Raw genomic sequence first — 23113 nt, 5'->3', positions numbered from 1 at the left:
TAAAAGCCTGTTATTACTTTCCCTACGTTGTTGAACCATACGGAATTTCTGATTAGTACATACAAATCTCTGTGAAACTTAACGTAGTCCATGAAACTGCACTGCAGCAGACTTCGGCTGGTCTGTTCAGCTTTACCTGTTATAATGAAACTGTGTCTTATACTCCAGGACAACCACTTACGAGCAGCAGAAAGTGTTAACCTCATATATAGCATTGCTCAAGACAGTTTCTTTTCTTTCCATAGATCAAGCTTCTGAGGTCCAGGTGACGATGATGCTCACCGAGAGCTGCAAGCTTCGCGGCCTCCATCACAGGTGGGAGGAGCCAGCGCTCGGAACTGCACCAAGCATGGTGCTCGGTGCTGACCAAGCGTGGTGCCACTCATGCAGTGCCTCGGTGCTGACCGAGCATGGCGCCACTCATGCAGTGCCTTGGCGCTGACCGAGCATGGCGCCACTCATGCAGTGCCTCAGTGCTCACCGAGCATGGCGCCACTCATGCAGTGCCTTGGTGCTTACCAAGCACGGCACCCGGTGCTGACCACTCATGCACCACTCACAGCGTCCAACATTGTCTTCAGCTCTGAGTTGAACGTTTTTTGGGGATCATTTCTTTTTTCTGAATACAAAAGTGAAATGCATGTTCAGTGCAGAAAGTTTTCAAAGAGAAAGGAAACGAAAATAAGGAACCATTCGTAAGCCCACATCTGGATAATCATAGCTGAGCTTTTCAGAAATAGTTTATACATATTTATGTGCCTATTTCTCTAAGATAGGCCCAGCCTTGGTGGTGCTAGGAGTACAGGGCACTGCCATGCAATGCCAGAGCCTTGCACAAGACTGAGGGTTCAGGTCCCAGGTTGACCTGAGCATTCCAGGGGTATGCACATGTGTGTTCCTAAGCTTGACTAGAAAGCACATGGGCTGAACAGCATGGCATTACGGGAGCCTGTGGAGGGTGCTGTCTCTCATGGAAGAAAAACATACACACACACACACACACACACACACACACACACACACACATATATATATACACATGTATTATATATACATATATATATATAGAGAGAGAGAGAGAGGGAGAGAGACACAGAGAGAGATTACTATAGGGCACATGCACTTGCTGGAGAGAGAATAAGACGTCGTCCACTGGGAGGGATGGCTACACTGCAGTCTCCTCTTCTCCATTCTCTTTCTGGGTTTTTGGGTACACGTATGCACCCAGTGTATTTTTCAAACCACCAGTTGCAAGGCATAAGCCATGCAGTTGGCTATATGGGACCCAGCTGCCTTAGCCACTGCGCCACCTGCTTGCCCGAAACATCTCCTTTTTAAATTTGCTATAGAGCTTGAGAACTTGCAGGAGAGACAGAAAGGGTGACAGAGAGTGAGAACGCACCTCACCAGGGAGGGGGGCCATGCTGCAGTCCCTTCTCCACTTCCGTCTCAGGATTTTGTACAAGCATGCACACACACCTGGTGTGTTTTTCAGGCTGCTGGACCTGGCTGGGACTCAGACTGTGTAGTTGGCCATATGGGATCCAGCTGCCTTAACCACCACGCTACCTTGCTGTCCCGCTGTAAAACTGTTTTAGAAATTTAATAATTTTGCCATAGGGCATGTGTGCTCTCAGGAGAGAAACAGAGGGAAAGTGAGAAATCACCCCCTTGGGAGATGGCCAAGCCGTAATCCCTTCTCCATTCTGTCATGATTTGGGGCACTCAACAGACACACCCAACGTGATTGTCAGGGCGAGCCTCTGGGCCCGGGGTTATATGAGTCCAGCACCTTCACCCCACACCACCTGTTGGCACCCAAACTTTAACTTTGTTTATGTTCTGCTTTATATTCAAACATAGACCAATATAAAGGTCTAAAAAGACAGTTACAGTAAGATCAGTGAAATGGAAATGAAAATAAAACAGGTTTTTGACATTATGGAATGAAAAGAAAAGGGCAAACCAGTAACGCAACAGATACTTTTGTTGTGACTGAACATAAAACAGCTCTTGACTTTTTGGGCAGCCCAGTGGGAAGGAGGTGTGGAAAGGTGGTAAAAGTCAGTAGGAAAAGGGGAAGAAACCAAGTTCTGTTTAGAGGAGGAAAAAGGTTTTCTTATAGTTTCAAATTCTGAGGCAGATGTCTGTCTCAGGTTTATCTCATACGTGACATCAACTAGTATAATGAACAAAAGTCCATATTTTTTAGCTGTATTGAAAATAAGAAAGCAAGAGACCTTTGAAAAAACTGAGCAGACTGTATCGAGGGACAGTGAAGATGTCCCTTGGGAGGGTAAAGGCTGCAGGACCCTGACCTTCCACTGGCTGATTCATTCCACAAATAGCACTCATCATTTGCAGAGGGGTACATGGATAACCCATCCCTTAGGCTGTATTTTCCTTCTTTCTTTTCCTTCCTTCCTTCTTTCTCCCTCTATCTCTTTCTTTTTTAAAGTTATATATCTCTTCTTTGAGCACATGAGAGAGACCAAGACAGGAAAACAGCGGCAGCATCCCCACCACGATCCTCGAGTCACTGTGCACCCGAGCCTCAGCCAGCCTTAGCTCACAGGCACCCTGGCCGGACCCTCTGGGAGGTATCTAGATGTGAGCCTGGACCTTTCCACGTGGCTCAGCCTCGCAGGGTCTCACGTGACTCTAGGGCCCCAGACTGTTGTTTCCTCAAAAACACATTCTCTGGGCTTTGGGCAAGACCAGCGGTGGCCCAGCCATTGTGCACAAGCAGCCCCTCTGCTTGACTGGGAACCACGCGGGAGACCCAGGCTTAGCTCCTGGGTCAGCCTAGACACTCCAGACGGAGTTGTGTGTGCAGTAAGCCTGGCTAATCGGCTGTTGGGAAGGATTACAGCACAGTAAATACCTATTCCTGTCTCACCCTCCCTCCTCGCTTTCCTGCCCTCTGTGTCTTAAAGGGAGAAAACAGAAGAACTGGGGGATGAGTGATCAGTTGGCAGTGTCCCTTCTGGGAGTGCTCGACGTCCCTCCTCTTACGCTTAGTCTAGGGGAAGAGCCCAAACGATCTGATAGTGTATAATGCTAATATCGGTTGGGTCGTTGGGAAGTCACGGCGTATTTCTGTTTTTCTATACGAAAACGGGGCATGACTTTTCCGACGACCCAGTAGTACCTAGCTGCCTTGCTGGTATTCTTACCCTGATGAAAACTTTGCACCAGTTTGGCACAGGAGCGGTGGCAGGGATGAAGTGGGGAAAGCCAGGATTTTCCCATGGAACAGCGTCATACCCACTGTAGCACCGAAGATGCCTTCCTGAAAACGGCAGAGCAAGCTTTTGTAGCGTTCTTATGCCGCTGTGGTCTACAGATTAGGCAGAATGAACAGCAGCCATTGTATTTGGAAGCATTTTCATGAGCTTGTTAGCACTACCAGAAAGTGTTTAGTCCTCTGCTGGTGGGTTAAAAGGTAGAGCCTCATCACTGAACACTGTACCTGGACAGAATACCTTGAGTGCTGTTAAGTGAATGCCAGTCACAAAAAAAGGAGCGAAGGAATACTCACTTGGGTCTTTGGGAGACTGGGCAACCTTCATATTCCCCCTGATGTCATGGTCTGTTTCTGTTGATCCTGAGCGTGAACCTGGGTCACGTCCGTGTGCGTGAGAGCTGATGGAAAGTAGGCCTGTGAGCTTGCCCCCAGGGAGGGAATCCCCAGTGTCCAGGGGAAGGCACAGAGGTTTGGGATCAGATGAAGATCTGAATTTTTTTTTAAAGAATTATCTTATTTATTTATTTATTTATTTTTTAAATTTTACTACAGAGGGACACAGAGAGAGAGAAAGTGAGAAAGCAAGCTGCCAGGTCTGGGACTCAAACCACAGTCAGCCATGTGGGAGTCCGGAGCCCTTAACCACCATGCCACCTGTTGGCCCTGAAGATCTGAATTTTTTTCTCAATATACTTGCTCTTTGTCCTTGGTAGGTTCCCTAACCTTTCCCCTCTGGCGTGGGTTGTCTGGCCTGTAAAATGGGGCTGATAATGACTGCCACTCTGACTAATGCAAGCAGAAATTCACAGAGCAGTTGCCCCTGACAGCTTACTGATCTTCCAGTCCTGTTTTTCCCAGCTCTCGGGGTCAGTACTTCCCTGATAGCAACTCCTGCAAACCCGAGTGGAACCCACAGCACCAGGTGGTGGTGGTCATGCCGGAATATTTTAGCTGTGGCTGTCTAAGTGATAACATGCCCAACTGAGACAGTTCTAGGGAATTCAGAAAAGCACAGTCGACGTGACCTGTAGTCCCACAACTCAAAGACAGCAGCTCTTAACTCCTGGCATATCTGTGTGTAAAGTCTTACTCAATTCCTCCGTATTTGTAACTGTGCTGCAAACATTTGAATGTTGCATCTTGCTTTCCAATGAGGTAAGCTTTTACTCATGCTTCTGTATCTCCTTGTGACCAGTCACTCTTCCATGTTACTGTATTATTACTCCAGTACTTTCGGACATGGAGTAGTAACCCTCACACCTTTTCACTGTTGACGAACACATTGCATGAACTGTCCTCATTCATGTATGTGTGTTTGCTATTATTTAATCAAACACTCTTAGAAACAACTTGGTAAACTGAGGGATAGGAGTGTTTTTAAAATCTACTGTTATTTGGGTATTTATCAAATATTTATTAAATGTTTGTTTTTTTAATAAATTAAATGTTATTTTCAAAGCATGGGGTCTGAAAATTAATGAGTCCATGATAGTTTTTGAGTTCTAGAAATGTTCAGCTTAGTGAAGAATAATTTTATGTTTAAAGTTACATAACCTTGGGAAAAATGAGCAATTATTTTCATATTATTAGGCCTTTTTTGAAAGTGTGATGATGGGAGAAGTAGAGTATTATAATACACTCATGGTAAAGTTGGTTTTAGGCGGCCATCCTTGGAGTAAAGATCTGGAGGACTGTCTTCAGAGAACCCAGTGCACAAAAGCCACTTCAAGTTTATAGCTTTTCCTTATCCAGGAAGTGCAGACGTGGGCATGTCTAAGTCAGGTTTAACATGTAGAGCACTTACGATTTCACCTTTTTAATGGTATCAGAGTTTTAAGTATGTGTGGGATTTTGTTTTTAGTTTATCTCTATTTTACTTTCATTAAAAATAAACCCCTGAGGTTTTAAATTTCATTTACCTGTTTTCCAACTTATTGTTTTATAGAAATCTTCTCCCTATCACTCACGTGTGCATAGAAGAAGGAGAAAAGCCCATGGTGGTATTGCCCTACATGAACTGGGGGAATCTTAAATTGTTTTTACGGCAATGCAAGTTAGTAGAGGCTAATAATCCACAGGTGAGAACAATTTGCCCAAATAACCAGTTACTTACTAGTAGTTTCCTATAATATGTCTGAAAGTAAATATGAATATTCTTACGTAAACTGTTCAAAGGGCTGCAAAAAGAAACTCAAATTGAAAAAAGGTATTTGTCACTTGTTGATGTGGAGGAAGATGTGGATGGTCTGTGATTAAAGTCTTGAGGCTTCCATTTTTTTTGACGCTGATGTGTTTAACTTTCATTATGTGTTTATCCATAATCCCTCAAACCCGCGGTAACACTTTCTCATTCATTTTCCCAGGAACTCTTTGAAGGCCCTTATCTTTAATCTCTCTTCTAGGAATGGGAACAGAGTTTATAGTCATTTTGGCCCGTATTATACTAAAAGCTGCTGTCTGGAGGTCTAGATCGTGGAGGATAATGATTTCTTTCTTCCTTTTCATTGCACTCAACAGAGAGGGGGGGAAAGCACCCCTAAGTTGGGCACAGCCGTACTACAACCCCTTTTCCTCCATTTCTCTGTACCACGGGGGTTTGGGGCACACGTGCACACAAGCCCAACACATTTTTGCTTAGAGAGATATTTACTAAAGGGAGCATGCGCTTGCTGGAGAGACAGAGAGACAGAAAGCAAGAAATCACCCCCGGGGGGGATGGTCATGGCACTCCCTTCTCCTTCATCCTCCTCTTGTAATCTTGGGCATGCGTGTACACGCGCCTGGGGTGAGTTTTCAGCCACTGGATCCAGGACTTGAACTGTGCTTGACTGTGTGGGAGTGCAGTGACGCAACCATTACGCCATCTGCTGGTTGCTGGCCCAGCATGTATTTTAAGCTGTGGTTGGCCAGTGGGCTACAGCTCCCTTAACCATTGTGCTACAGGGCTGGCCAGCCCAGTGCAGTCTTAATGATCTTGGCTTCAAGATGTCAGCCATTAAGAATTTTGTTCTCGTCTCTGCTTATGCACACAGCTGGGAAGCGTTTTGTCATTCCAAACACGTAATGGCTCACTTCGCTGTATCTTAGAGCCCTGTTAAATTGGTTTTAGGGTTTATGGTGTTTTTAAAATTTTTTTTTTTTTTTTTGAGAGATTTTCACTGTAGGGTGCGTGCGCTCGCCAGACATACAGAGCGAGACATAGAGACAGAAAGCAAGAAATCACCCCCCAGGGGGGATGGTCACACCGCAATCCCTTCTCCTCCATTCTCCTCTCGGGATCTTGGGCACGCACGCACACGCGCCCGGCGTGAGTTTTAAGTCACTGGGTCCGGGACACGAACCGTGGTCGACCACGTGGGAGTCCAGCGACATAGCCATTACGCTAACTGCTGATTCCCTTAAAATTATTTTTTTTAAAAGAATTATTTGCATTTATTTATTTATTTATTTATTTAAATCTGACCAGAGAGGGACAGAGTGAGGGAGCGGGTGGGGGGTGGGGGGGAGGTGAGAAAGCAGGCCTCCAGGATTCAAACCGCTGTTGGTCATGTAGGAGTCTGGCACCCCCAGCCACCACGCCAGTAATGCACTTCCTACTGTTGCCATGAGGAAATAGTCAGAGGCCACACTGACTATTTAACATGTCTGATACATCTTATAAATGGACAGGATTAGAGCGGGGATCCCAGCATGTCTTTGAAGGCTTTGACCCAGCAGCATCCCCTGGGCAAGAATAATGTCAACCTTTAGCCCCAGTTCTGGCACGGATCTAGAAGACAGAGTTGTAGACTGTGAGTCTGAAGAGGCCCCCAGAGGGTAATCGCCTAGTAAAAATTAGTGTTTTAAAAGGAAAGAACACATTATTCAGTAATAAGCATTTGAAATATCACCTTGAGAATTCAGTAGCCCTTGGGAACCAGCAGTTAGTGTAATGGCTATGTCGCTGGACTCCCACGTAGTCGACCGCGGTTCGCGTCCCAGACCCAGTGGCTTAAAACTCATGCCGGGCGTGTGCATGCGTGCCCAAGATCCTGAGAGGAGAATGGAGAAGGGATTACGGCGTGACCATCCCCCCTGGGGGGTGATTTCTCGGTTTCTGTCTCTATGTCTCTGTCTGTCTGGCGAGCGCACGCGCCCTATAACGATAAACCTCTCCAAAAAAAAAAAAGAATTCAGTACTCCTTGAGCAGATACTTACTGAGCAGCGACCGTATGTGCTGGGTGCTGGGGTGGTCCCTCTAACCGATGACAAGAGGGACCAAGTAAGCTACGCTACAGCACAGCATAATGAGGGCTGTAGTTGTAAGTACAGGGAGCTCTTTCTATTTAGAACTCCGCGTGTAGGTGTGTAAAGAAGTGTTTTGAATAGAGTGGGACAGTGGAATAAAACAAGCAGCCTTGCACCAGAATTGGGGTGTGCAAACCTTGTCGTTTTCTGTTACCACAGGCAATTTCTCAGCAGGACCTGGTGCACATGGCCATCCAGATCGCCTGTGGGATGAGCTACCTGGCCCGAAGGGAAGTCATCCACAAGGACCTGGCGGCTAGGAACTGTGTGTAGGTGCCATGATCCGTGACGGTGTGCAGTGCTCCCTGGGTGTGGGGTTCTCCAGCGTGCGTAGTGAGACCGGTACTGAATTGAAGGGTCACAGATCTTTACCCTTTAATGCTCTGGTGGCATTCTGACGTTCACGTTTTTACTTTCCAGCATTGATGACACACTGCAAGTTAAGATCACAGACAATGCCCTCTCCAGAGACTTGTTCCCCATGGACTATCACTGCCTGGGGGACAATGAAAATAGGCCAGTTCGGTGGATGGCTCTGGAAAGCCTGGTTAATAACGAGTTCTCGAGCGCTAGTGATGTGGTAAGTGCTGGCACTCCCGAACGTCAGAAGCACCTCAGGGCTGCGTTTTCGCTCTGCACTAGAAGGATTCACTATTGCAGTATGTCAAGGTTCTCAGAACATTTTTTTAAAAAGAATTATTTATTTAATTTTCTTAATTTATTATTATTTTAAAATTTGCTATAGGGCATACACATTCACCAGAGAAAGACACGACAGAGAGAGAGAGAGAGCAAGCTCCCTGGTCTGGGACTCAAACCATGGCTGGCTGTGTGGGAGCCCAGCGCCCTCACCCCATCACACCACCTGCTGGCCTGGTTCTCATAATGCTAATGTCAATTTCTAACATTGAGCTTAGGAAATTTGAGCAACTAGGTTTGACTAGTTGTAAATGCCTTGCCAACACTGTGCTGAGATACGATGTCCTCATGGGCCTTCCCGGGAATTTCTGGACAAAATTAAACAACAGCTGTAGGTACCACCAGATTATTTTTATGTGACTTTCTTTTCCTTCATTTGAAAATTGTTTTTTTGATTTATATCTTTAGATTATTTGATTATAGTAACTAACATCATTCTTCTGTTCAGAGACTGTTTTCTACTAAGAGCTGAATGTAATCAGGAATACACAGTTAAGAGTTTCTTTCTTGTTGGTTTTCTTGTCTTCGTGGTATTTCATTGTGTTTAAAGACATTTTTCTTGGGAAAAACAAGTCACGGAAATGACGACCTTGCCAATCTTATCAGTGGTTTATGGCAATTAAAAGATCTTTTTTAAGATAGTTGCAGTTTTTAGGATATAGTGCAAATCAGCAAGTGTTTCTTGTGCATATTATTACTTTGTGAACAATAGTGGCTGCTCAGGAGAGGGAGGCGGAGTCTGCACGGTGACCCAGAGGGCGTCAGTGGCTCTTCACGGCGGTGCTCTGTGCCCCTCGTGGAGGACGGCTGCCACCCCCTGCATGGACTCGAGCGTTTTTGCTATTGGGTGCGTGCGCTTGCCAGAACGACACAGACAGAGAGACAGAAAGGGAGAAACACCCCTGAGGGGGGATGGCCATGCCGCAATCCCTTCTCCTCCATTCTCCTCTCGGGATCTTGGGCACGCACGCACACGCACCCGGCGTGAGTTTAAGTCACCGGGTCCAGGACTCGAACCGCGGTCGACTACGTGGGAGTCCAGCGACATAGCCATTACACTAACTGCTGGTCCTAGCTATGACTTTTAAAAGCACAGGAAACTTTGTTTTATATTATTTCCTTAATTATTATTTTAGAGTAATGCTTAGATTCCCAGTAGTTACTTACTTTCTTTAGAGTTATATATTTGACACAACAGCAGTCGTAGACCTATTTAAGTATTAAGTTAACATTTATTTAAGAAGGGCCAGCAGGTAGCATGGAGATTAAAGTGGCTGGATCCCACATGGCCAACTGAGCAGTTCAAGTCCCAAACCCAGGTGCATGCGCATGTGTGCCCAAAATCCCGAGAGGAGAATGGAGGACAATGTAGTGTGGCCATCCGCCCAGGAAGTGATTTCTCACTTTCTGTCTCTGGCAAGCACACGTGCCCTATAGCAAAAGAAAAATCTCTCTCAAAAAATTTCAGAGGTAAAAGGATCATTTCAGACCTTAGTTCAGAGATTTGAGGTTTAACATTAACATCAAGAAGATGCTGGTATTAGTTAATGGTGTTATTTTAATCATCCTGCTATTTCTTGGAATGAGAGATAAATGGGTTTCTTTCGAGAATAACAGTTGATGCATTTGCCCGATGAGCAGCTGTGTCCCGTGACTGAGCTGCCCTGGCGTACGGGATCCGTTACAGTGAAATCTCGTGGCTTTCTTTCCTTGCCGTGAGAGTCTCGTCCTGTCCATTGTGTTCAGTGTTTCCCAGATAGTTCTGATAGAGCGGCGTCCGGGCATCTGGTGCCAAAGAGAGAAGTGTCGTAACGGCAGGTGTGTGGGCCCTCTCAGGCACCCGCACTGGCCCCTGTGCCACGCTGACCACAGGTCCTGGACGGATTCTTCATAGAAATGGTCTCTTCAGTTGGATAGCTCTCTGCTGTTTCTTTTTATTTTATTTTATTTTTTTTTTGAGAGTTTTTTGCTATAGAGTGCATGAGCTCACCAGACAGACAGAGAGAGACAGAGAGACAGAAATCACCCCCCAGGGGGGATGGCCACGCCGCAATCCCTTCTCCTCCATTCTCCTCTCGGGATCTCAGGCACGCACGCACACTCGCCCGGCGTGAGTTCTAAGCCACCGGGTCCGGGACACGAACCGCGGTCGACTACGTGGGTGTCCAGCGACATAGCCATTACGCTAACTGCTGGTCCCAGCTCTCTGCTATTTTTGAGGTTGAATTAGTGGCTTGGTGCATTTGGGCTGCTGTAAAAAACTACCCCGGACTGAGTAACTTAAACAACAGATGTTTTTATTTTTTTCCTCACAATTCTGGAGTTTGAAAAGTCCAAGGTGAAGACGCCAGCAGATCTGGTGTCTGAAAGGCCACCCTGGTCCATGATGGCCATCTCCCTTCTGTACCCGCATGGCGTGAGGCACGGGGGAGCTCTTGGGGGGTCTCTTTTATAAGGACACTGATCCGATTCCTGTGGTCTCATCACCTCCCAGAGGCCCCAACTTGTAATTCCATCACATTGGGGGTTAAGATTTCAAATGTGAGGGACCAGCAGTTAGCGTAATGGCTATGTCGCTGGACTCCCATGTAGCCGACTGCGGTGTCCCGGAACCGCTGTCTTAAACTCACGCCGGTTATGTGTGCGTGCATGCCCAAGATCCCGAGAGGAGAATGGAGGAGAAGGGACTGTGGTGTGGCCATCCCCCCGGGGGGTGATTTCTCGCTTTCTGTCTCTCTGTCTCTCTCTGTCTTTCTGGCAAGTGCACACGCCCTATAGCAAAAACCTCTCCAAAAAAGAAAAAAAGATTTCAAATATGAATTTGGAGGAGACAAATTCAGTCCATCACATTCTGCCACTAGTCCCCAAAACTCGTGTTCTCACGTGTAAGATACCTTTGTTCTATCTCAGTTGCCCTGGAAGTCTTAACTTTTTCTCACATCAGCTCTTAAGATCCAAAGTGTCTTTTATCATCCATGTCAGACCTGGGTGAGCCTCAGGATGTATGTCTCGAGATTCATTCCTCTCCAGCTCTCAGCCTGTAAGAACAAACAGGTTATGTGCTTCCAAAACACAGTAGTGGGACAGGTGTCAGGCGACAGACACAGCCTTCCCTGAAGGAAAAATTAGGAAGGAGGAAAGAGGTAACAGCTCCTAGGTAAGACCAAGACCCAGCAAGGCCAACTGCATTAACCCGAAGACGAAAGACTGGCTCTCAGTTCAGTCCGCTTTCCAGGCCCACAGGGTTGGCAGTGAATGCAAAGCTCCCTGCCAGGGCCCTGCCCCTGGTGTTCTGAGTGGAAGCAGCCAGGAACAAAGTATAGTTTGAATAATTCTATTTACATAAAATTGTAGGAAATGCAGAGTAATGTATCATGACAGACAGGTTAATGGCCACTCGACAATGGCAGAGGTTGTGGAGAGGCCCGGGGCACCTTCTGAAGGTGGTGGCTGCGTGCCCTATCGCGGCGATGGTTTCAGGGCTGTCCACGTAGGTCAGAACTTGTCACACTGAACACTTCTATGTCAGCCATGCTCTGATGTAAACAGATGAGAACAGTCGACTGTCCAGCCACCTCTGCCAGCATCTGTAAACTAGTTCCTAAAGTTGCTAGATCTTAAAACCCAGGTAAGAGTTCCAGCCTTCAGGATTGTTAAGATAGGGCTGAGGAGTTTGAAATAAGCACTCCAGGAGATTCTCCTCTTTATTCAAGCTAAGAAATCACTTGACCCGGGGGACCAGCAGTTAGTGTAATGGCTATGTCTCTGGACTCCCATGTAGTCGACTGCGGTTTGAGTCCCAGACCTGGCAGCTTAAACTCATGCTGGGCGTGCGTGTGTCTGTGCCCAAGATCCTGAGAGGAGAATGGAGGAGAAGGGATTGTGGTGTGGCCATCCCCCCTGGGGGGTGATCTCTCGTTTTCTGTCTCTCTGTCTCTCTCTGTCTTTCTGGTGAGTGTATGCACCCTGTAGCAAAATAAGAACCTCTCTAAAAAAGAAAAAAAAAAAGAAATCACTTGACCCAGATTTAGTTAGTCGTACTTTGGTTATCTGTACCCATGTCTGTATGCAAGAAAGGGGTGTGAGGTTTTGTATTAACAGGAAAGCCTAGCCATAGAATAACTAACTATTCCTCCTGTGGTCAGATGAGATAATTAGGTAGAATTCTTTTCTTATCAGTATATATTGGAATGTATTAACGTCAGCCTTGTAGTGTAAGTCCCTGAAGTCATACAATAGAAATCTTTTAATTTGAGGATCAGCAGGTGGTGTAGTGGTTAAGGCGCTGGACATTCCCACATGGCCCACCACAGTTCGAAGCCTGGACCTGGTGACTTGCTTTCTCACTTCTCTCCACCTCCGATCAAATTAAAATAAATATTACAATAAAAAATAATTTAAAAAACCCTCTTAATTCAAAGCATCATTTTAGTTAACACCACTTTTTTTTTTTTTTTTTTAGAGGTTTTTGCCATAGGGCGCGTGCGCTCGCCAGATAGAGACAGAAAGCGAGAAATCACCCCCCCCAGGGGGGATGGTCACGCCGCAATCCCTTCTCCTCCATTCTCCTCTCGGGATCTTGGGCACGCACGCACACGCGCCCGGCGTGAGTTTTAAGCCACTGGGTCCGGGACTCAAACCGCAGTCAACTACGTGGGAGTCCAGCGACATAGCCATTACGCTAACTGCTGGTCCCAGTTAACACTGCTTTTAAAAGAATTTTACTTATATGCTTTTTATAAGCCTTATCAGCATATATTGTTAGTGAAAAAATGTTTTATGCTCCTTATCTTAAAATGCTATAAAATAACTTGAGGGAAGAAGAATAAGATGACGAGAACAACATTGTTATCCTCTAAATGTGTCTTAAACGACAGAGCCACAGTATTCCATAAAACTCTGGAAAAAACGCTTGACCTTCTTCTTGCCCTCTTTCCAACGACGTCAAACAGAAGGAAATTATAGAATAAGTCTGTCTAAATTTTAAAGGGTCCTGTTATCAGAAGACTTTAAAGAGAAAGTTTTACATAAATCACTCTTGTGCCAGTTTTTTCTTTTAAGGGTTGGCGAGCCAACATGTCATTAGTCATTTTTGTTGGTCTTTAAGGAAATGAGACTGCAGTGTGCCCTTTGGCATGATTGTTCCCTTCAGTGGTGTTTTTGTTGGTGGCCGTAGGTAACGTGAGAACCTTAGGGGAACGCCTGGCAGTGTGGATGTGGGCAAAATAATGAAAGAAGTCACTTTTAAAAGTCAGCTTATTCATATTTTGCTGTTCTTGTACCTGTGTGCAACTCCAGATCTCAGATCCACCGACACGCCTGTCGGAGTTCCTAGAAGCCAGAGTCTAAGTGCGTCTCCTTGGTCGGTGGGTGGAGTTCCTCCTCTTCACAAAGCGGCCATCTCTGCTTGTGGCCAGGTCCTGTTCTCGTCTCCCCTGAGAGCTCCTTTGAAGTGACTATTCCTTCCCCTCTGTGCTGCCAGTCAGTGGGACGGGGCGGGCCTGTCCCAAGAGGAAGAGGGGATGGACACACCCCTCCAGCCAGTGTCACCTCTTTGCGGTCTATTCCATGTGTGTAGCGAGCTACCTTCTCTATGGAAATTGGCCCATTAAAATAAGCAGCACATGTACTAATCCTTATCAATGTTAAGATTTCATGTGGAGTATGATTTTAAGATCAGCCAATGTGACCATTTGCCATGGCCAGCCAGCAGAGAGACAGGAGTGTTACAGCTCCCGCCTCAAATCTGCCTCCCCAGTGTAAGTAGGCTGGCCAGATTCTGGTAAGAATTGTAGTTAGAGTTCACTGTCGTGAGACTTTTTAAAAAGTCTGTTTATTTTATAGAGTATTTCTGAATTTCGTTATTGAAAAACAGTAGCCTAGAATTGAACGCACTGCTTATTAGACTTTTAGAGAGACTTGTATTTGACTAGTATGTGTGTGTTTGTTTCTTTCTTTTTTCCTTGTCTTTCTCTCATTTTTACCTCTTTCACTCATTTGGGGCAGGTACCTTCTCTGGCCTCAGTTTCCTCACCTTATAAAATCATGCTCTGAGGCTAACCCTGGCATGGTGATTAAAGTAGCTGGATCCCACATGGCCGACTGTGTGGTTTGAGAAACACACCAGGTGCATGTGCGTGCATGCCCAAAATCCTGAAAAAAGGGAGAAATAGGAGGAGAAGATTGACATTCCCCGTGAGAAATGTGTTCTTGCTTTCCTGCCTTCTGTTTCTCTGTTCCTCTCCAGTGAGTGCATGTGCCCTCTGGCACGTAAAACAAGAAAATCAAGCTCCTAGTGATTCTTAAAGGTTTGTTGTGGAAATAGAACGTGATAAAGGTTCCAAATACCTAGACTGTGTCGGGAATCCTCGCCTGATCCGTGTACGCGGTATCCTCCTCCACTCCAGCTTCAGTCATTCTGAGCTCAGGGTCCACACGTGGCAGAGAGCACTGGGGACCCTTGCTCTGAGCCCGTGGCCATCCATAGCAGCAGCTCTGTGTAGACATCTGCGTGCCCTCCACACTCTGCAGGGCCGGGCCCAATTAGGGAGCGCAGATCAGACCGTGAACAAGCACTGTCGAGACTGCTTACCTTTTACCTTTTCTGTTCCTACCAGCGGTTCCCATGCTGGTTTTCTGTCTTTTCTAAGTGTATTCATTTCTATTTTCCATGAGTGCATGAGAGAAAAGAGAGAGTGAGACAGACAGACAGCACGCCCAGCAGAGGCCCAACACTGCGGCCCACCCCCAGCTTCAGCCTCAGGTCACGGACACATGCCCGGCGTGTACAGGGAGGGCTCCGGACGTGAACCCACAACTCCCCACGTGGGTCAGGCTCACACAGCCTTGTTTCACAGTTGCCTGCCCCGCCCCCCTGCTGATTTTAAATAATATGAACTTTTCACCTATTTCAGGTGTTTTTCACTCCAGTTAGATGGAAGTTATTAATTTTGTACTTCTCAGTTATGCAGAGTAGGCGTAGGCGCAGTATTTAAAGTTACAAATTTTCATATTAGGACACTCTTAGACATAATTTATGGTTTGTGGTGGTGCTGCTTATAATCCAGCAGTGACAAGTATTTCTTCAACAGATCTAATTACTTAGACTATGCAATACTGATAATCACACTGAAGGATTCACTTGTTAGAACGCTGTTTTCCATCCCAACAAGAGAAGTTACCTGGATCTGGAGACTTCCTTCTCGTAGATTGCATTATACTTCCTTACGTTAGTTGGAGCCAGCCCATGCAGGGGTAGTTTAAGGTGACTGGATCCTATGTAACTGACTCTGCAGTTCAAATCCTGGGACCAGGCGGCTTGAGAAACGCACCCAGCATGCGCAGATGTGTTCCCAAAATCCTGAAAGGAGGGAGAAATAATTGTGGCTGGACCACGCCCCATGGGAGGGTGCTTTCTCGCTCTCCCCTACCCTGTCTCTCTCTGGTGAGCACACATGCCCTCTAGCAAATTAAAAAGGAAAAAAAAAGTGATTAAACTGGTGATTAAACTGGTGTATACCCAGTGATAGGCAGCAACACCCTGACAGCTGTTTCAAGTGTCCCCTCACATGCTGCTCCTTTCCTAGTGGGCCTTCGGAGTGACGCTGTGGGAGCTCATGACCCTGGGCCAGACGCCCTATGTGGACATTGACCCCTTCGAGATGGCTGCATACCTGAAAGACGGCTACCGGATAGCCCAGCCGATCAACTGTCCGGATGAGCTGTGAGTTTTTCCAGACTGAAGACATGAGTTTCATGGGATTTAATCTATCGGGGTAGGAGGGGAAGGGCAGATTGCTGCGTTCATACAGAGCCTTCCCTTTTGGGAGTGGCAATTCTTTGGATTTGAGGATGCCGACTCTTTGGACTGGCATGAAGTTTCCTGCAGAGGGTCAGGCGTAGGCAGCCGTTCACTCGTGCACTTGACATCAGTACTTGTGTCTTGGACTTGTGCTGCGTAACCTAAACACTGCAAACTAGACTGAGAGACGTGATTCACGTGACGGGATCTCAACAAGTTGGTGGAAAAATGGAATGAAAGTACGGGTTTATTTTGGTGCAACAAAAATCTGAACTCTCTGCACAATTTCTTACATTTTGTATTTTCCAGGACCTTTTGAAGACCCCTCATATAGTGAGAAACCTAACTGAATTCTATGCTGATTATTATATATAGTGAGGGTCTGACTTTTGTTTATTCCCCCTCAAGGGCGTAACAGTTATAAAAAAGCCTTTCTTGTTACCACCCAGCCTTGCCAGTGCTGTCAGTTGATACACAGGGAAGACATTCTGGGCTTTGGGTGAGATGGTTGCTTCTAGTTTCCTGCTTTCATGTCATAGCTCACCTCCCACCTGCTGGAGAGGGGTGCTAGAGGCTACTCAGGGAAGTTGGGTACACAGAGTGTGGTCTCCGTTCCAGAACCCCTCAGCGATTTGTATTCTGATTTGCACCAATTTTAACCATAGATCCAGGGTTCTTAGAGCTTAGATAGAACTTCCTTTTCTTCAAAGTCCTTTCAGAACTTAAATACAGGATAACAGGTTCTTACTTTGATTGTTGCTTGGACCTGCTCGGCTGAACACATTTTTCTGAGTGGAGAAGGCTGTGGTTTAGAAATAAACGCAACATACACACACAAAGACATAACAAGTATGGAAAAGCGAGGTTTGGGTGGGCCCAACCTCTCTGAAGGAGAAGTTGCGACCAGGAACTGGTCTCACTCAAGTTTATTCTGTTAAAGGGTAGAATATGGGGGAAGAGGAAATGGAATGCAAAGCCAGTTGGTTTTGGGTGTAAATCATCTGAAGATGCAAAAACAACTGGCACCAGGTAATTTCTCTGATCTTTTTGGGGCGAAATCTGATAAGCACATGTAGCTTCCCTTAGCCTCATTGTTGTATTGGGTATCTATCTGATAACAACGGGAAGATACCGGTAACAGGCAGATGGCGTTTTCCTATGTAAATGCTCGCGTAGCCATTGCTGAAGAAGCTCATGGAAGCATGTTCTGCACGCAGCTAAAGGTCACATTTTCTCAGACTGGCCGCTCTCCACATGTCCCCTTCTCTTTCTCTAATTTGAGTCTGTGGAGCCGGATGGCTGTAGACTGGTGGGGCTCTTGCTGTGTAATTCTGCAGACTAGTAGAAAAATAAACATAAGCAAGATTATCGACACAGTTATTCTCAAGAAATACCATAAGGGGTGGTAAAGCATGTTAAAAGGATTAGTGTCTTTGCAAAGGGGTTTTTATAATTAAGAACCCCATATATCCATATTGACTAAAATTTTTGGTTTTAGTAAATTTAATCTTAGTGTATATTATAGCTCATGAACGTGTATAACCTATAGTCACAAAAACCTGTTCAACAAATTTTTGAGCACAGAACTAAACAGTTGTATTAGATTTGTCCCTAAATTTCTAATTTTTATAAAATTTAAAAGACAAAAAATATGGAATATTAAAGTATGTTAATTTAATAATGAGAGCTATAAGGATTCAGGAAGAACTGGATTGTTGTTCAGGCTCTCTGTGAGTTTATATTTAATATTGAATTTAATACCTTTTTATGTTAATTTTGATTCCGGTGTATAGCATTGTTTATTAAAATAGATTGTCACTAGGTAATTGACTTAAATTAATCTCATGGAATTTATTCAAATAATAGATTTTAACAATTTACTTATGATCTTTTTTAGTGGGCCAGGATGTACTAAGCTTCACAGTTGTAATATTGCCTACTTGGCATGTAATTTGGCCACCCACTTTTTACTTATGGTAAATTTTGGTTTTGTTTAGTGACTGGCTTTGCAGATTAGAACACCAATTCGTTTTTGTATGTAAAATGGAAATTTTCACTTAACTGATTAGATTATTAGAAACCTGTACTTTCAATACATCTTTTTTCTATCCTCTTTGTGAATTTTTTTTTAAAAGGCATATTGGGTTAGAATTACAGCCATCTGGAAAAAGCTTTCAGAAAAATGTTAAACAAAGCAATTACACATGGACAGTGAGACTTGATGCTCGGACAAGAATTTACAACTGATAAAGGAATTGGGCAGTGTTTATGGCATACACACCAGTTTAATATCACCTGTAACTACCTGATGAATACCATATCGGAGATTCCTAGGAATTTCAAATGATTTTGGAATACAAATACATATATAAATACAGAATCCATAAATATATGTAATATATATTCACAAATGTATATATAAGTTATTTATACATATAATTTAAATATAATGTGAATAAAATTACTCAATTTGACACTGTTTTCCAGTATCATTTAATACATTAGAATAAGCCTGATTGATTTAACATTTGTTGTTTGGATATTTCAGGGGCCCTCAGTAAACATCCAAAAGTTATTCTGAGGTCAAAAGAACTTAATTTAGAATTTGATTTTGGGGAAAACTTGTCAAAGATCGCAGAAGCTTAAGTATTTGACTTAACTGTCGGTAGAAAATGAAAGTCAAATGTTTCAAGCACCTTAAGAATGAAAAAGGGTTAACTTGGTATTTGTTGCCATTAAAACAGATTACATGGTAGACTGCAGTAGTCAGATACGACTTTCAGAGATAAACAAAACAACCAAAAGACCAATATACAGATTATATATTATTATTATTATTATAAGAGATGTACTTCTTACTGTTTTTAGCCAGTAGTCCTATAACTGAACCACAGGAGAATTAAAAATTGAACTTTAGGAAAATCAGTCTTATTAAACAAGCACTTAAACTTCTTCTTTTTTTTTTTTTTTTTTTTTTTAGCTATTATGTTTTGATTATCTATGCAAACAAAATATTAAAGAAGTCTAGTTACTAATTCATTTTCCCTGTTGGTCAGATATCTGCCATGTAACATAATGTGTAACATAGATATTAGCTGCTTTATTGAACCACCTGTAATAAATTAAACATAATGTTGCCTGATAGTAAAACTTTGGATAAAATATATGTTATAAATTGTGAAGATGTTCACTTGTTATTGAAGCTGACTTATTTGTCAGTGATTTTAAGTCACATGAACTAGAGGAGTATTTGAATTAATTTGTATGAGCGCTTTTTTAGGAACCAAATTGAATGGAATTTGGCCTTTTATCACACAGACATACAACATATAGTATGTAATATGACATATTACATGTATGCACACACATGTGTGTCCAAAAAAAGATCTCAAAACAATCTCCTAAGTCAGTTCAGTTTTACGAGAAAATGCTTGCGATAAAACAGTGTTTTTAAAGAGAATTTCCAATGGGAGTGCCTTTGAGTTGATTTAAAATGCTAAATCAGAAAAATAAAATAAAGACCAAAAACTATCTTGCAAATCTTATGATCTTTATGTTTATGAAGACCTTTCCTATCTGCAGGAATATTGTTAAAAGACCATACTCCATGGAGATGCTTTGTATAAAAATCCGGTTCCAATATGGGTCATTAAATGGCAAGGGAGTTACAAAGATCTGTTGAAACAATGCATGGCATCTCACATGGCTTTGTAGCTGCATTTTGAACGCCTGTTCTCCTAAGCTGTCTGCAGTAGTTTCACGCTTTCACCAACAGACAGCAATTCATTGGTCAGTATATAATGGGTGCCCAGTGCTTGATCTGACAGTGAGAGCCAGCGCACTTGGAATGGGCGTAGGTGAGACTCCTTTGGGAAAAACAGATGCAAGTAGCACAGGCAGATTGTTAACATGATCAGGGGAGTGACAACCAGTCTACTAGGGGAATAAGAAGGCAGCAACATTCGCACGTCCTTGGCGTTTGTGCCCAAGCAGGAGGTTACGTTGACTTAGAGGCCTGCCATTGTTCGTAAGCAGAAGTATCACGCGTCCATTAGTGTTTATGCCTGACGTTTCCAGAACACCAGTCTCGGACATTTTCTTTCTTGTAAAACTGGAGTTCTAAAAGCGATATATCAGAAATTGTTGATCTGTATAGTTACGTAAGTAATAGATATTTGTTATTTTCCCAGTTATTTCCCCTTTCTTGAAATTTTTTGAGTAGAGCTTGGGCAATATAACGTAACGGGGTATTAGGACTAAATCCCAATATCCTAAATCCTAAATCCTCCTTAGTGGAGGCTCTGAAGACTCACAGACTATTTCAGAGGGAAGCTACAGGTGGGAACTGTGGAAGGCAAAAAGGGACTTCTAGTAAGATTAGTACATTGAAGGCTTTTTAATAAATTAAGGAATATTACTAACATGTTTTGGAAGGAGTTCGGAGGGTGCCCATCCCTGTATAAAGAGAGGCACGCAGTCGGGCTTGATTACTGTAAAGCAGACAGGTGGGATTGGAGAAGTTCCTGAAAAGCAAGACTAGCTTCTTCACAGGGCCCTCACAGGCCGGGTACTTGTTCAGTGTCTGTCCCACCACCTTGAAACTGAGTGACAGAACTGAAATGGGACAAAGTAAACAGACGAGTAGACAGTTAGCTGTTTTTATTGTAATAGCATTGAAAGATAATTATTTATTATTTTACTAGACTGGCGAATGAGGTGCCATAGGAAAGGACGTTAAGGCCGTTGTAACTTCGTGTGTAGAACTTGACATATTAACCAGGATACTTCATTTTTAGCAGTTTTAGCTTTTAGTACATATCAGCAGCTTATGAATATGTGGCTTAATAGACAAGTAAAAAAAATTTGTTTTTTCAATGTCCCGGAAAAGTCTGATATAATCAGCCACTGTCCCCCTTCTTTTTTTTTTTTTTTTTAATGGTAAAAGCTGCTCTGCACAAGATATAATCAGCCACTGTCCCCCTTCTTTTTTTCTTTTTAATGGTAAAAGCTGCTCTGCAAGAAGCACTAAGCATTTTTAAAGGCCGATTGTTTTAACAGAATTTGTCCTGCCTCCTGATCAGAGACCAGTCGCAATATGGCTTGTGTCAAGTGGGGAATGAAATCTTGATATAACTCACTAGGTCCCTGTCGTACACTGGGCAAACGTCCTGTCCCTCGATCCTGACCGGAAAGCCTTTTCCAGCCTCTGAAGCATGTAATGCTGATCCGCTGATAGGCCTGTGGAGTGTATCCAATCTGAGCGCCAGGACTGGCCTGCTCTTTGTTCCAGTCAACATTGCGAATGTGATAGGTATTCTGTGGTGTTGACTCCTATTCACCTGCTCTTGGGCTTCCTCAGGAGCAGCCAGATTTCCACAAAAGAAAATCTCCCGATAAGCACAGCTTGCCCAGCACCTGCCAGTCCCTGGGGTGAACGCAGATTGCGTGGCCGGCTCCAGGACCGCAGTCGTATACGGTGCCGGGGGCCATACTGCGTACACGCCGCTTCAAATTCTTGCAGTTTTAAAGGATGTTGGCTCATGCAGACACTGGTTTTGTCCGGGATTGTTAGGATCAGTAGTCTCTATAACTGAGTATGATTTTAAATCATGAAGTGTCCTCTCCCCTGCAGTGCAGTGCAGAGCTCTGTGCAGGGGGTCAAAGTGGGAGCTGTGCTTTCTGTCCTAGCGCCATTCGATACGCAAGTAGCTTTAGACTGGGGAGCAGTGGGCCCAAGGGCCGCGGTGTCTCCTCCTCCCGTCCTGGAACTGCTGTGGAATCTGCAATCCTGAATCTCTCTAACCTCTGATCTGTTCCCCGACCCTGTCCCAGGTCTCATAAACTGTTCCTCGCTCTGGGAACCAAGGGCATGTTTCCTGCACAGAATTCAGGAACCGATGTAACTGCTTGGTACTAACTTTATCGCCCTTAGCTTTAAACGTGTAAGACAGCACTGGAACATACATCTCTCCTTAGACAACTGTGTCCCCATGTTTTACACCCGACCATGATCAAATCCACTCCTTCTCTTGCTCTGTTATCTCCTTATTTTTCTCTGGTGTCTCTTTCTTCTGTTCCGACGGGCTCTCGTGAAGAATGGACATATACACAATATGTCCAAATAATTCATTGGCACTTTGTTTCATTCTAGAATTGCCAGTACATAGTAACGTTGGTCACTTTTTAGTCTACCCTAAACCATACCCACATTTAGACAGAAGACATGATTGGCGTCAGACTGGCCAAAAGGTTGGGGAGAATGTGTCACTGCTAGCCACATCTTCCCTTTGTGTCCCTTTGCAGATTTGCTGTGATGGCCTGTTGCTGGGCCTTAGATCCAGAGGAGAGGCCCAAGTTCCAGCAGCTGGTACAATGTCTCACGGAGTTCCATGCCGCCCTGGGAGCCTACGTCTGACTCCTCCCTCGTAGGCACAGCCTCAGGAGGAAGCCCGTCGGGCTCCCTGGCAGCCTGTGGGGACCCTCGGAGGGGAGCACAACGCCGGCAGGAGCACGCCTGTCTTCCAGCACCCTGTGGGGACCCTCGGAGGGGAGCGCAACGCCGGCAGCCCTCGGAGGGGAGCGCAGCGCCGGCAGGAGCACGCCTGTCTTCCAGCACCCTGTGGGGACCCTCGGAGGGGAGCGCAGCGCCGGCAGGAGCACGCTGTCTTCCAGCACCCTGTGCCTTAGCCACGCTTCAGCATCGGGACTTGTAAAGCAGACTTGATAACGTGGACTGTTTTCTAGGTATCATTTCTGTTAGGTTGAACAGAAAGGGTTTTTGTAAAGTTTTTGGCCAAAAGAAGTTTTTTAAACATAGTTATTTTGGATTAGGGGTGCATTCTTACAAAATAAACAGTTTTTAAATTGTTTAGACACAGATACTCGGAGTAGCCGTCTTACTGCCGACTGCTTTTATTTTTTACTTCTTGAAGGTGATGTAGGTGACTCACCTTTAAAGTTTTTTTTAAGTGTTATTTTTATCACTACTCTTGGAAATGGTTTGTCTTCAGATGCAATGCTTTTCTTAGGAAAGGAAAAACAGTATCGAAAAAAAATCTGGTTTGCCTTATAAGAGAAG

At 44.5% G+C, this 23113-nt stretch overlaps 1 protein-coding gene across 3 annotated transcripts in view; it reads left to right on the top strand.

The window, feature by feature from the left end:
- Positions 1-22601, top strand: part of RYK (receptor like tyrosine kinase) — a 69110-nt gene extending 46509 nt beyond the window's left edge. For all 3 annotated transcript variants that reach the window (XM_014592997.2, XM_006161852.3, XM_014592998.2), the window contains 6 exons: positions 246-315; positions 5193-5325; positions 7695-7804; positions 7956-8115; positions 15821-15957; positions 22339-22601. In XM_014592997.2, coding sequence (XP_014448483.1) covers positions 246-315; positions 5193-5325; positions 7695-7804; positions 7956-8115; positions 15821-15957; positions 22339-22450 — 722 coding nt within the window. In that variant the 3' untranslated portion in view covers positions 22451-22601. The remainder of the gene's footprint in view (positions 1-245; positions 316-5192; positions 5326-7694; positions 7805-7955; positions 8116-15820; positions 15958-22338) is intronic.
- The last annotated feature ends 512 nt before the right edge of the window (positions 22602-23113 follow it).

The sequence above is a fragment of the Tupaia chinensis genome, unplaced genomic scaffold (genome assembly GCF_000334495.1).
Source record: "Tupaia chinensis unplaced genomic scaffold, TupChi_1.0 Scaffold139245_1, whole genome shotgun sequence".
NCBI classification, from domain to species: Eukaryota; Metazoa; Chordata; class Mammalia; order Scandentia; family Tupaiidae; genus Tupaia; species Tupaia belangeri.
This window is presented reverse-complemented; position numbering and strand designations above follow the sequence as displayed.